The following is a 12663-nucleotide window of genomic DNA, read 5'->3' as shown; positions in this document are numbered from 1 at the left end:
CAAAGAAAGAAATCAACAGCGTAGGCAGTGAGCCTATCCTCTTGACATATTTTATAGGTCAGGTTGCTTGGCTGGACACTATGAACACTGTTCATCCATATTCCCCACCCTCTTCTTGTTTGATTCCATTTTAAATCCTGTACATCTGTAATATTGTCTAATTCCGAGGAAGGGAGTCCAAACCTGAACATTGAACTTGTCTGTTCATGCTGCCTGACCTGAGTGATTTCCAGCATTGTCTGCTTTTGCTTCAGTTCTTCAGCATCTGTCATGTTTTCCTACACAATCCATTTTTTCAGTTGGCGCCAAGAAAAGGTATCGCAAAAGATTCTGGATAATTGGAAAAATCTATTTGGTTCAATAATGTCCTTCTGGGAAAGGAACCTGTCACCCCTGTGCAGTCTGACCTATAAGGGACTGTGGAACCACACTAAATGCTTAACTCTTAATGCCCTCATGTCATCTAGGAGTGGGGAATAAACTTAGCATTGCCTGTATTCAAAGAAAGAAAAATACTCTGGTTTGTAAGAGTCTCTTTGTTCGTTATCGTGAAGTTTAAAGTAGAATATTAGAAACAGACCAATGTCATCTGTTCAAATCCCTGGGAAGCCACCATAGTCCCAAATTTCAATCAGGAGTTAATGGCAAGTAATTGAGAACAGCATAATTATTAGCGTTCAATGAAATGAAACATTTGAATTGTTGGAGTGGGACTTGCTTGGGGCACTCAGGCAACTGCTTCAGGGAGCATTATAATGAGCTTCTGAATTTAAAGCTAGCCACAACTGGTGGAAGAAGACCCATTTCATTCCACTAGCAAAGGTAGCCTCCCAATGCCTGGTCCTGGAGGAAGAAGAAGTATAAATTAACAGAGTTGGGACAGGGCATGAGCCAGAGACAATGCCAAAATTAATGTAAAAAAAATTGGCTCAGTGTCCATTTTTGTCTGTGAAGTGCCTGAGGATGCTTTTATACCTTAAAGACAGAATATAAATTCAATACACGTTGCTGCAATTTTGCATTTTCTTAGAGAAAAAAGAATCTAGAGTTCAACTACTGAAAGGTATTTATGCATTCAGGGAAATTAACACTGAATATGCTCAAACTTCATGGTACGAAATTGGCTAAGGTCACCATAGTTCTGGCTACATATATCAAGTCCAAGTCTTGGCTTTCCAGAGACAGAGGCCTTCGGGTAAAATCTTTAATCAATACTTTAAAAGGCACAAATAACAATTTAAGGGATGCATTTAATCATGTTCATAGAATCTTACAGCACATAAGGAGGTCATTCAGCCCATCGCCCTTGTGCTAGCTCTTTGAAAGAGCTGATTAATTAGTTCCATTACCCTGCTCCTCCCCCATAGCCCTGTAATTGTCAGCTTATGTATTTTGTGCCATTTATAAATTATAATTAAACCTTTACTTTGGACCTGGAAATTATAGTTGCTGAGAAAGAAAATGGCACATTTGTAAAAGAAATCAAGTGTTTTGAACAATTTGTAGGAAGTAGGTGGTCAGATTGTGGTATGGCAGGGTGATGGATTTGCAGAGTAAAACCCCTAACCTACATTAGTATGCGCATAAGAACTTATTATAGGAATGAGTTGCAACAAAGCGTGTGACATGATAACAAAAATAAAGTTGGACAGACAAAAAATATGCAGAGAGGTAAGATTTTAATGTATTACTAGTTGATCTTGGTGACAGGGGATTCGAGAATATGTGCAAACTCCAAAGTGGGCTTACAGGACAGGTGCGATTGGATCAGGTTACACAGCTATACTTCAGTCCCTAGTTTAAAGTCATACATTCTTTACTTTCTTAAAAAATATTTTCATTACAAATTACACTATCTGCATTTATAATGGGGAACCGCCTATGTAAACTTGCCAGAGTGTAATTAAAGCATCCTGCCTGCAGGGAGGCTGTAATGCCACCAGTGACATGAAGGGATAGTTACAGCTTATAAAAGCAGCTTCTATGATAAATGTTGATAAAGGAGTTTTTGTTGAAAAAATTAAGACAAAGCAGATGCAGATGTGTGACATTGTATTATATATATGCACAAATGGAAAAAATTGTAATACATTATGATAGATATTTAATTTGAAAGTTTTAAAAATGTTGATGATTACGTTTTGCAAATTTTTATCTACACAAATATAAAATCACAGAGTCCTATAACACAAAGAAGGCCATTGGGCCCATCATACCTGTGGTGACAGTGCCTGTGGAGGGAGAAACAGTTAATGGCCGGAATTTCCTGTCCCCTGTGGCATCGGGCATCATGACAGTGTGAGCAGACAATATGGCGGGAAGGCCAAAAATCGGTTTCACGGCATCATGAAATCAGTTTGCGATTGTCCACTCTGTCTGTCAATGGCGGGGCGCATTTCCCTCCGCCCCAATTCTGGAACGTCATTTTAATACATCTGCATATAATCATAATCCCTGTTTGCCAGAATCAGCCGCTCATGTCAAATTTACCGCCCATGTTGGCAGGAAAACGCGCCGGCCCAGAACATATCTTGACAAGTGTGATGTGGAGAAGTCGGGACTTACCGTTAGGGCCTTGGTCAGATCGCGGACATCCGAGGAACAGAAGATGCTGGAGCCCTACAGCTACTGGACCCTGGAAGAACATGTGCATCGCATGCTGGGTGGATTTATAATGACATGCCTCCGCTGCTAAGCAGCTCACAGAAGGTGGAAGGTCACAGTTGAGGGTCTGCTTTGGGACATCAGTGTCTTGGCCATGGTCTGCAACAGAAGATTGTCGAGGGGGTGGTGAAGAAGGTCTAGGTTTGAGTGGGAGAGGAAGTTGTACCGGGATGGGGATGGGAGGGTGAGGTAGTTGGCGGGGAGGGGTGTGAACAAAGGTGTCAGTGGGGGGAGGTGAGGTTGTGAGGGGGTGAGGAACGTGTAACGGGGGAGAATGCAGCAACGGAAGAAGTAGTTGTAAGGGGGGAGGAAGCTGTGAGGGAAGGAGTTCGGTGGGGGAAGGACTTTAGAGGGAGGAAGAAGCTCAGAGGGGGGCAGGAGTCCAGGAGGAGGAAGGAGTTCATTGGGGGGAAGGAGTCCGGGGGGGGCGAGGGAGACTGGGGGGAGGATGGAGTCCGGTGGGGGGATGAAGGGGTAAGGGTGGAGGAAGGAGTAAGGGTGGAAGAAGGGCTAAGGGTGGGGGGATGTCCAGATGAATGTACAAGGGAGGGGTCTGTGGAGTCAATGACTGCCTCCTGGGGAGTGAAATGAGGGTGGGGATGGTAGGAGGGAATGGTGAGAATAAGAGGGGGCAGATTGAGCCGGTGGGGTGGGATGGTGAGGGTGCAATGGTAGTGGTAGAAGGGATGGCGAGGGTGGGTGGTTGGGGCTCAGAGGCAGGCACGGACCCTGGGGGTGGGAAGGAGGAGGTTGGGGAGGTCAATGTGGATGGGGGTGGGATTCTCGGGAAGACAGGGAACGTGGATGTTCATCTGGACATCCTGGAAACAAAAGGCTTCTGGTTGGTAGGTGATGCAAGGGTGATCAACAGCGATTGGGGAAAGGACATGGGTGACCGGGGGGAGGGGAAAGGATGGAGGAGCTGAAAACATACTTAACAAGCACCATGCTTCTGAAATCAAAAGTGAAAGGAGCCTCGTGTAAGCCGGGCACAGGTGCTGCGTGGGAGTGTGATCAGTGGGTGGGCGGAGATACAGGTCGGCTCAGATGGACAACTGAAAGAGAACCCCAGCAGGCAGCACTGAAAATGCTCGGGAGAGTAAGATGAGTGTGATGGAGGAAGGCTCCGCGTGTGTGTGAGAGAGCTTGCACAAGGCTCCAAAAGGCCCTGCCCCACACACACGCTTCTCCCTCCAGAATCACTCGTGGGCTGGCTGTGCGCAGCTGAACTGCTAGTGGGGGGAGTTGGGGGGGGTGGCGATGGGGGTGGGGGGTGGGGCTGCTGGGGGAAGTGGGAAATGCTGGAGGAAGACTCACAAAGCCTCTAAATGAAGCTGAAAGACAATGTTACACATTATTCAATGACAGTGAATATATTTTCAGATTATAAAATTAGAAAATGTGTTCACCCATGCAACCACTTGTGATCAGAATTTCTTAACTTTTCTAGGCTAACCACTTCTTCTAGATGCTGCTCTGACATCTGCAGCAGGGGTGGGGACAGGCTGTGCAATAGTTGACCCTGTTGCCTCTGATGACTTTGGCATGGGTCCTCTGGAAAGCCGAGGCCTTGAGGGCCCCGGCTTGCTTTGGCTGTCCTCCTGTGCGCCAGCTGCTCCCTCTGAGGTGACAGAGGATGAGGTTGAGGGGCTTACAGGCAAAGGGGATTTGGAGGGAGAGGACAGCCTCTGAGAGTCCTGAGTGGATGACCCAGGGGTGTCCAGCTGCCACTCCTCCTCCCTTTGGGTGCCCAAAGGCCCCAGCCTTACTCCTTGAGGGGAAGGAGCACCTGGAGGGATTTTGAGGTGCCCTGTTTCCTTCTCGGGTTGCCACTGCAGGGACTCGCCCATGGATACCGCGATGGAGTGCAGGTCTGCGCACATCTCCACGTTCTGCTAGACCAGGGTTTCCGTGGTGTCCGCCATCCTTCCCATGGAGACCTCCATATGTGCATATGTGGGCACCACTTCATCAGAGAGCAGGCGGACACACTCCTCTGACTTGCGTGCCACTCTGTTGGGGTTTAGGTGATGTTCCCACGCCTTCTGCTGACTCTTCATGATGAGTTGGAAGGCTGAATCCAGAGGCTCGTCATCTGACTCAGACCTCACAGATGCCTCTTCCTCAGCAGTCCTCCGAGTGCCGGGGAGCTCGGCTGGACCTGCCTCTTCCTGCTGCTGCGGACATGTGTCTGAGCGGTGACCACCAGATTGTGAACCTGAACTTGCTCTAGATCTAGTCCGACTGAGGTGTGTGTCTCTGTGCTGTTGGAGGGTGTGGGTAAAGGCTGTGATGGGTCTTCCAGGCTGCTTATTTCCAGCTTTTCAATGGAGGGGGTGTCCTCTTGGCTGAAGATGAGGACCTGGATGGAGCTGAGGGACTGGCTGCTGAGGATGTCAGTCACTTGGCAGAGCTCCCAGTGAACCAAATTAGAGATAATTAGTGCATGGCAGCAGAGTCAAAACCAGGAGAGAGAGCACTCACAGTTGCATTGAGAGAGGGATGATGTGGTGCAGGATCCTCACGAGGGTGTTCACTGCTAACCTCACTGTCACCGCAGGCACGGTCCACATCCTCACCCCGATAGTCAGCGCAATGGCACGCTCTTCAAAGTGAGTGAGGGGTCTAATGTGGGCCACTCCACCCCCGATTTGGGACCTCTCCCTGCTGTTGTCAGCTAGATTCTGCTGCATGAAAACAGATGGGGAGAGTGTGTGCAGGACACATGGCACTGCGTGGATTATCTATGTGGTGAGAGGAGCCATGGACGGGATGAGGATGTGAGCTCCAGAAAATATGACCCTGATGGAGAGGTGAGGGTTTGTGTGGGAGTTAGTGGTGTTGTCCCTTGAGGTGTGAGATCCCTGTGGATGTGTCATTGAGTTGAGGATGATGAGAAGAGTGAGTTACCCTGGCAGAACAGATGAGACCATTCATCCTCTTTCGGCACTGGGTCACTGTCCTCTTTTGCAGGGCATTGGCACTGATCACTGCTGCCAACGTCTCCCATGCTGGATTGGTGACCTTGCTGGTCTTTGCCTAGAAAGGGGGTAGAGGACACCGCAGCAGGCCTCACTGCACCAGCAGGTGCTTGACAGAGGCATCGCTAAATCTGGGGGCCACATGTTTCCTCCCTTTGGCGGCCATCAGTTCCCAGCAGCTTCCTACCCCTTGAAGAGTGCTCGCTCTGTGCAGGGGCAGCCTAAGGTGATGGCGGGGAAAGTGAATGGGAGGCTGCCCTGCCAGTGACCCAGCATGTTTCCTGGGAATGCATAATAAATGAGGCGGGAATGGGGCGATACGGCGTGAAAACCCGCCATTGTGGCCGGTGGGTAAAACATCCTTTTTCCTGCCTGCTACCACACTTTGGGCGCAATTTGCCCAGGTTTGTACTATGTTTCAGTGTGACGACCTTTCATCAGAACAAAAAGGGGTGCTGCCTGATCTGCTGAGTATTTCCAGCATTTTCTGCTTTATTTCAGATTTCCAGCATCTAAAGTACTTTGCTTTTGTGCCTTTGGTGTCTCTTTGAAAGGGCTCTCCAGTTAATCCCATGCTCAGCTCATTCCCCATTACATTGCAATGTTTTTTTTATATTTCTGTATTCATTCAATTCCCTTTTGTAAGTTACTGTTGAAACTGCTTCTATTGCCCTTCCAGGTAATGCATTCAAGATCATAACAAGTGATGCAAAAATTCTGCTCATCTCCTTCCAGGTTCTTTGCCAATTATCTTAAATCTGTGTCCTTTGGTTACTGACGCTCCTGCCAATGGAAACAGTTTCTCCCTATTTACTCTATTGAAAGCCTTCATAATAATATGATTATTTGAATGGTGAAAATTCAATAACCTGTCAGTTGCAGCAGATAGATACTGTTATCATTGGGACACAGCAAGTAATGATGAAAGAAAGGACTTCACCTAAAGATATTGGCAATTTTACAAGAGTAGAACTAAGGAATAAAGGAGGTGGAATTATATTGCTCAGTGTAGTCTACATTTGAACATATGAATTAGGAGCAGGAGTAGGCCACTAGGCCCTTCGAGCCTGCTCCGCCATTTAATAAGGTCTTGGCTGATCTGATTGTAATCTCTCTCCACATTCCCACCTATCCCCTGATTACCTTTTACCCCCTTGCCTATCAAGGGGGTCTATAAAGAAGTAAAGGAACAAATTTGCAAGGCAATTACAGACAGCTGCTTACTAAGACAGCTAACTAAGACTTATAGAGCATTTATAACAGGGACTTTTAAATTATCCGAATATAGACTGGGATAGTCGCATTGTAAAGGGCAGACAGGGGCAAAAGTTCCTAGAGTGTGTTCAGGAGAATTTTCTGAGTATGTTTCCTGTTCAGTGAGAAAGGAGACGTTGCTGGACCTGGTTCTTGGGAATGAGGTAGTCCAAGTGAATCAAGTGTCATGGGGGGACATTTTGGAGACAGTGCTCATTGTATCATAAGGTTTAGGTTGGCTATGGAAAAGAACAAGGATCAATCTGACTAAGAATAATTAACTTCAATGGGGTAAGAATGGATCTGGAATCAAAGGTTGGCAGTCAAGATGGCAACTGAACAATGGGCTACCTAAAAGAGAGAGTTCGGGCACAGTCAAGGTATGTTCCCACAAAGGGGGAAAATAGGGCACACAAATCCAGGGCTGCCTGGATGACAAAAGAGATAGAGGTTAAGATAAAGAAGAAAAAGTGTGCTTATAACAGATGTCAATAGACAATAAACTGAGGCCAGGCTGGATATAGAAAGTTCAGAGAGGAATTGAAAAAGCAAATAAGAGAAGCCAACAGAGAGTGTGAGATGAGATTGGCAGCTAACACAAAGGGGGTTCCAAAAGTCTTCAATTGGCAGATAAATAGGTAAAGGATGGCAAATGGAGGAATGAACCGATTAGGGACCAAAAAGGGGATTTACAGATGGAGGCCGGGGGAGTAGCTGAGATATTAAATGAATACTTTGCATCTGCCTTTACCAAGGAAGAAGATGCTACACAAGTTATGATGAAAGAAGAGGTAGTTCAGATGCTTAAAGTGTTTCAAATTGTTAATGAAGCTATTGAATAGGCTGTCTGTACTTAAAGTTAATAAAACACCAGGACCGGATGAGATGCATCTAAGGATACTGCAGAAAGTAAGAGTGGAAATTGTGGAGACATGGGCCACCCTTGTTCAAAAAACGGTGTAAAGTTAAGCCCAGCAACTATAGGCCAGTGACTTGGTGGTGGGAAGCTTCTAGAAATGATAATTTTGGTCAAAATTAATAGTCACTTGGAAAACTGTGGGTTAATTAAGGAAAGCCTGCATAGATTTGTTAAGGGCAAATTGTGTTTAATTGACTTGTTTGAGCTTTTGATGAGATGGCACAGAGAGCTGGTGAGGATAATGTTGATGTGGTGTACATGAACTTCCAAAAGGCATTTGATAAAATACAGCACAACAGACCTGTGAGCAAGGTTAGAGCTCATGGAATAAAAGACACCGTAGCAACATGGATATAAAATTGGCTGGGTGAGAAAACAGAGAATAGTGGTTAACGATTGTTTTTCAGGCTGAAGGAGCGTTATACTGGAATTCCCCAGTGGTCAGAGTTAGAACCCCTGCTCTTCCTGAAGCATTTTAATGACCTAGACCTTGGTGTATAGAGTACAACTTCAAAATTTGTGGATGATACAAAAGTATTGGAAGTATTGTGAACTGTGAGGAGGAGAGTGTAGAACGTCAAACGGACATAGACAAGTTGGCGGAATGGGTGGACAAGCGGCAGACAAAATTTCTTGCAGAGAAGTGCAAAGTGATTCATTTTGGTGGGAAGAATGTGGAGAGACAATATAAAATTAAGGGTACAATTCTAAAGTGGGTGCAGGAGCAGAGGGACCTGGTGTATATGTGCATAGATCCTTGAAGGCGAAAGGACAGGTTGAGAGAGTGGTTACTAAAGCATACGGCATTCTGGGTTTTATTAATGGGGCATCGAGTACAAGAGCAAGGAAGTTATGTACAAAACGCTGATTCAGCCTCAACTGGAGTTTTGCATCCAATTCTGGACACCACACTTTAGGATGGATGTGAAAGCATTAGAGAAAGTGCAGAACAGATTCACAGGAATGGTTCCAGGGATGAGGGACTTCAGTTACGTAGAAAGATTGGAGAAGTTGGGACTGTTCTCCTTGGAGAAAAGGAGGTTGAGGGGAGATTTGATGAGGTGTTCAAAATCATGAGTGTTTTGAAAAGAGTGGATAGGGAGAAACTGATGCCATTGGTAGAAGGATCGAGAAGCAGAGGGCACAGATTTAAGGTAATTGGCGAAAGAAGCAATGGAGACATGAGGAAAAGCCTTCATGCAGTGAGTGGTTCTGATCTGGAATGCACTGCCTGAGCATGTGGTGGAGGCAGGTTCAACTGAGGCATTTAACAGGGATTTGGATCATTATCTGAAAAGGGGGAATACCCATGAATATGGTGAGAAGATGGAGGAGTGGCACGAGGTGAATTGCTCCTTTAGAGGGCTAGCACAGACACGATGGGCTGAATGGTCCTCTGCACTGTAACCATTTTATGATTCGATGATTAATTTATAGCAGCTGGGTTGTTCAAAATGCTAAATTATGAAGACTTAAAATAACTGCCTCACACCACCCCCCTCACCCGCCCCCCGAGAAAACGATTGAAACGCAGAACAATTCCTTAACCTGGACCTTCAGCCTTGGTGATGGGTAATGCAAATATCATTCTGCATCCTCTTCGACAGACGCTGGGCGGCAAAACGACCCTTGATTTATCACTACGAGCTAAATGAAGTTTCATATCGCTGAGCTATTTAAATTAATTAAGAGAGGGAGAAGTTCTGTATGAGGCTTCCGAATGGATCCTACAAATAGGAGAGAGTTACAATGCTTTCTAGGATTAATTGCAAAGCAATAAGTAATCAGAGACCGACCAGACTTACACGTAGCTAATTGCTATCGAATATTTTGTGTGTTTGCAATGGATTTTATTTTGCACAGGGCCAGTATGTGTATGTGTGCTCACTCCAGGAGGGGGCGGGACACTCTTGTTGGTTGATTTACCCCCCAACGTCATCTGGACTCTCGCTATATATATATAGTAAGGCTCTGCTGCCTTATAATTTCTGCACTAACCGGGAATGAATGGTTTGAAGATCGCGGGCTGATTGGAGGACCGTTTCCCCTTTGAGTTATAGCAGGGAGCTGCTGATAGACATGGCCCCGTCTTTCTGTGGGAATGACACGGCTGAAGCTTACAACGTCGACAGGGGCGTTTTAAACAACGGCTGCTTCGTGGATGCTCTCAACCTCGTCCCTCATGTCTTCCTGCTCTTCATCACTTTCCCCATATTATTTATCGGTGAGTAAATGAAACGATATTAAGAGCGTAGTGATCGAAAATGATAACAGAGCTGAGATCATCGAGAATCCACCCATAGCATTGAACCTTTGATTTGACAGATTGACTGCGGTCTTGTGTCACTTTGCTTTTGGGTGCATTGGGTGCATCGTAGCCAGGCTTTCTCTGTGTGATCCCTTAAAGACACAATATCCTAATCTGTTTAGGAACAGGTAGGAAGTCTGGAGAGCTTCTTCCTGGAACATCATCAAGTTAGCCCAACTGGCTCACTAATGCTCTTCAGGGAAGGGGTCCCTGCCACCAATGTCCTTGCCAAGTCAGTACGTGACTGAAACTGATCTATGTGGTCGGCTATTAATTCCCCGTCAAGTGGCCTAGCAAGCCACTCAATTCTACTGGCAATGGCAATAAAAGGTGGCTCACCAGCATCTTCTCGCAACATCAGGATGTGCAATCTATAGAATGTCGTCCACCTCAACCAGAAGAATAATTTAAAAAGGATTATGTGATCAATGCAGGAGCTATTATGTATGACTTGCAGAAAAATTAGGCTTGATGGGATAAGTGGCCTTTGCTTGGTTTTATTCCTTTTTAGGCCTTTAGCTGTGGCTCACTCCCTTCTGAGCCTTAGGAGGTTAAGGCATCAAGTCTCAATTCAGAGACTTGTTAACAGATCTAAATGATGCTCCAGTGCAGTGCTGAAGGAGTGCTGCACTGTTTTTTTTTCCTGATGAGACGTTAAACCGTGGCCCTGTCTGCGTCTCAGGTGACTGCAAAAGGTCCACAGGGCAAAATTTTGAAGAAGAGTGGGGGAGTTCTCCCTGGTGTCCTGGCCAATATTTATCCCTGAAGTGACACTACTAGAAAAAACATATTGTCTGGCCATTATCACATTGCTGTTTGTGGGAGCTTCCAGTGTGCAAATTGGCAGCCACCTTTCCTATATTACAGCAGTGGCTACACATCATTGGCTGTAAAGCAGTGAGGTCATGAAAGAGGCTTTGTAAATGCAGAATGTTTTTTTTCCAAGGCCCTCACAGTAAATCTTAAACATGGTTCATTGGCATGATGGTGTATAAGGAAGTGATTACGCATTATATCACCACAAGCAATTAAATTTTTTTTACCCTTCTGGGTAATTTTGTTTCTCTGTTTTATTCTTCCTCCTTGTTACAAGTTAGAACTTTTCAAGTGGGGCCACCAGGTTTGATTCCCTACAGAATGTTAAAACATTTCGACCAAAACATTTAACTACAACTAGGGTAAATATGCATAATATGTGACCTGACAACCACATCATTTTTGTTTAGAAGTCAAAATAGCTGTCTTTCTGATTTAACATCCCATTAAGAGAAAAACAGAAGCATTTTGTAGAGCATAATTCACTTAAGCAGCTAATAAAATAATTATTCAAACTATTCAAAATTTTTCAACTTCATGAACTTAAGACATGCATAAAATTATTTGATCAGCTGACCCTGGCCCATTAATAGGATTTCTCAAGAATTTAGGAGTAAATGGACTGATTTCTCTAAGTGTAATGTTTGATTGTACATGAACTCTATTTTAATGATCAGTATTATCCAGTGAATTAAAACTTGCCATGCATAAAATGAAATAATGCCACCATCTATTTTGACAGGTTGTTAGCAATGGTCTGATTTGGATACATCAGGCAGGTATCTTGGCTTTCATAGAATGCTGGCAGAACCTTTGGCATCTGTGCTTCATCACTGCTAAGCCAGGGAATTTTATGGGTCAAGTTAGGGATATTTTAGGCGGGCCCTTGCAGCACAGATGGAAGATGGCTGGAGCGGGCCTCATGCATTAGCATCCATTTCATCTGGGCAGCCTCAGGACCTGGTCAGATAAGAAAAAGAAAGTCAATCTTAACTAAACCAAGACAAGGATTTGCTTTGTGATCATTCGCACAGGCTGTGGCAGAATTTTAAATTTTAAAAGACTCTCTTTGCTGCCTTCGCAATCCTGGATGCCAAGGAATACACCAGAATTGATCAGGTGCAAATTATGGGAAAGAAGTCTAATGGTGTATGCCTATCATTTGTGCCCAGTTAGAATGTGACCAGCCTGACTGAGCAGATATACCTTAAAAAAACTGCCATGTTTGACTGAAATTCTTGGAATCAATGAAAGTGCAGAGCAGCACAGCAATGCCAGGAGTGGCTTCTTGCCTAGCCTCCTGGAGTTAGGCCAAACAGTTGGCAAAAATCCAATGGAAAATCATGTCTGTAATTTGTACAAATTAGATATGGCTGCTCAATAAGAAAGAATCGCATTTATATAGTGCCTTTCACAACCTCCGGATGTTCCAAACCACTTTATAGGTAATCAAGTATTTTGAAGTGTTGTACTGTTGTAATGTAGAAAATATAAGATGGAAGTGAAGACTGGAAGTGATGGTATAACATATTCATAGATAATACAGGAATTCGCTGTAGCATTTAATTTGAGGCTTTTTAAGCTAAAACTCAGACCAATCAAAAAACATCCCTTATAACAAGGTAGGATAGCAAATAAAGATGAAGATGAATTAAGTCTCCTAACTTGGGCATGTCTTCAAAGATTGGAAACCTCAAAGGTAAAAACATGAAAATGATGAT

At 44.8% G+C, this 12663-nt stretch overlaps 1 protein-coding gene across 4 annotated transcripts in view; it reads left to right on the top strand.

The window, feature by feature from the left end:
• The first annotated feature begins 9759 nt into the window (after positions 1-9759).
• The window catches only part of LOC144687452 (ATP-binding cassette sub-family C member 9-like), a 216029-nt gene continuing 213125 nt past the window's right edge, over positions 9760-12663 (top strand). For all 4 annotated transcript variants that reach the window (XM_078553609.1, XM_078553607.1, XM_078553610.1 and 1 more), the window contains exon 1: positions 9760-10042. In XM_078553609.1, coding sequence (XP_078409735.1) covers positions 9898-10042 — 145 coding nt within the window. In that variant the 5' untranslated portion in view covers positions 9760-9897. The remainder of the gene's footprint in view (positions 10043-12663) is intronic.

The sequence above is a fragment of the Cetorhinus maximus genome, chromosome 12, assembly GCF_964194155.1.
Source record: "Cetorhinus maximus chromosome 12, sCetMax3.hap1.1, whole genome shotgun sequence".
Classification (NCBI taxonomy): Eukaryota; Metazoa; Chordata; class Chondrichthyes; order Lamniformes; family Cetorhinidae; genus Cetorhinus; species Cetorhinus maximus.
The sequence above is the reverse complement of the archived record's forward strand: the minus strand, read 5'-3'. Positions and strand labels throughout refer to the sequence as shown.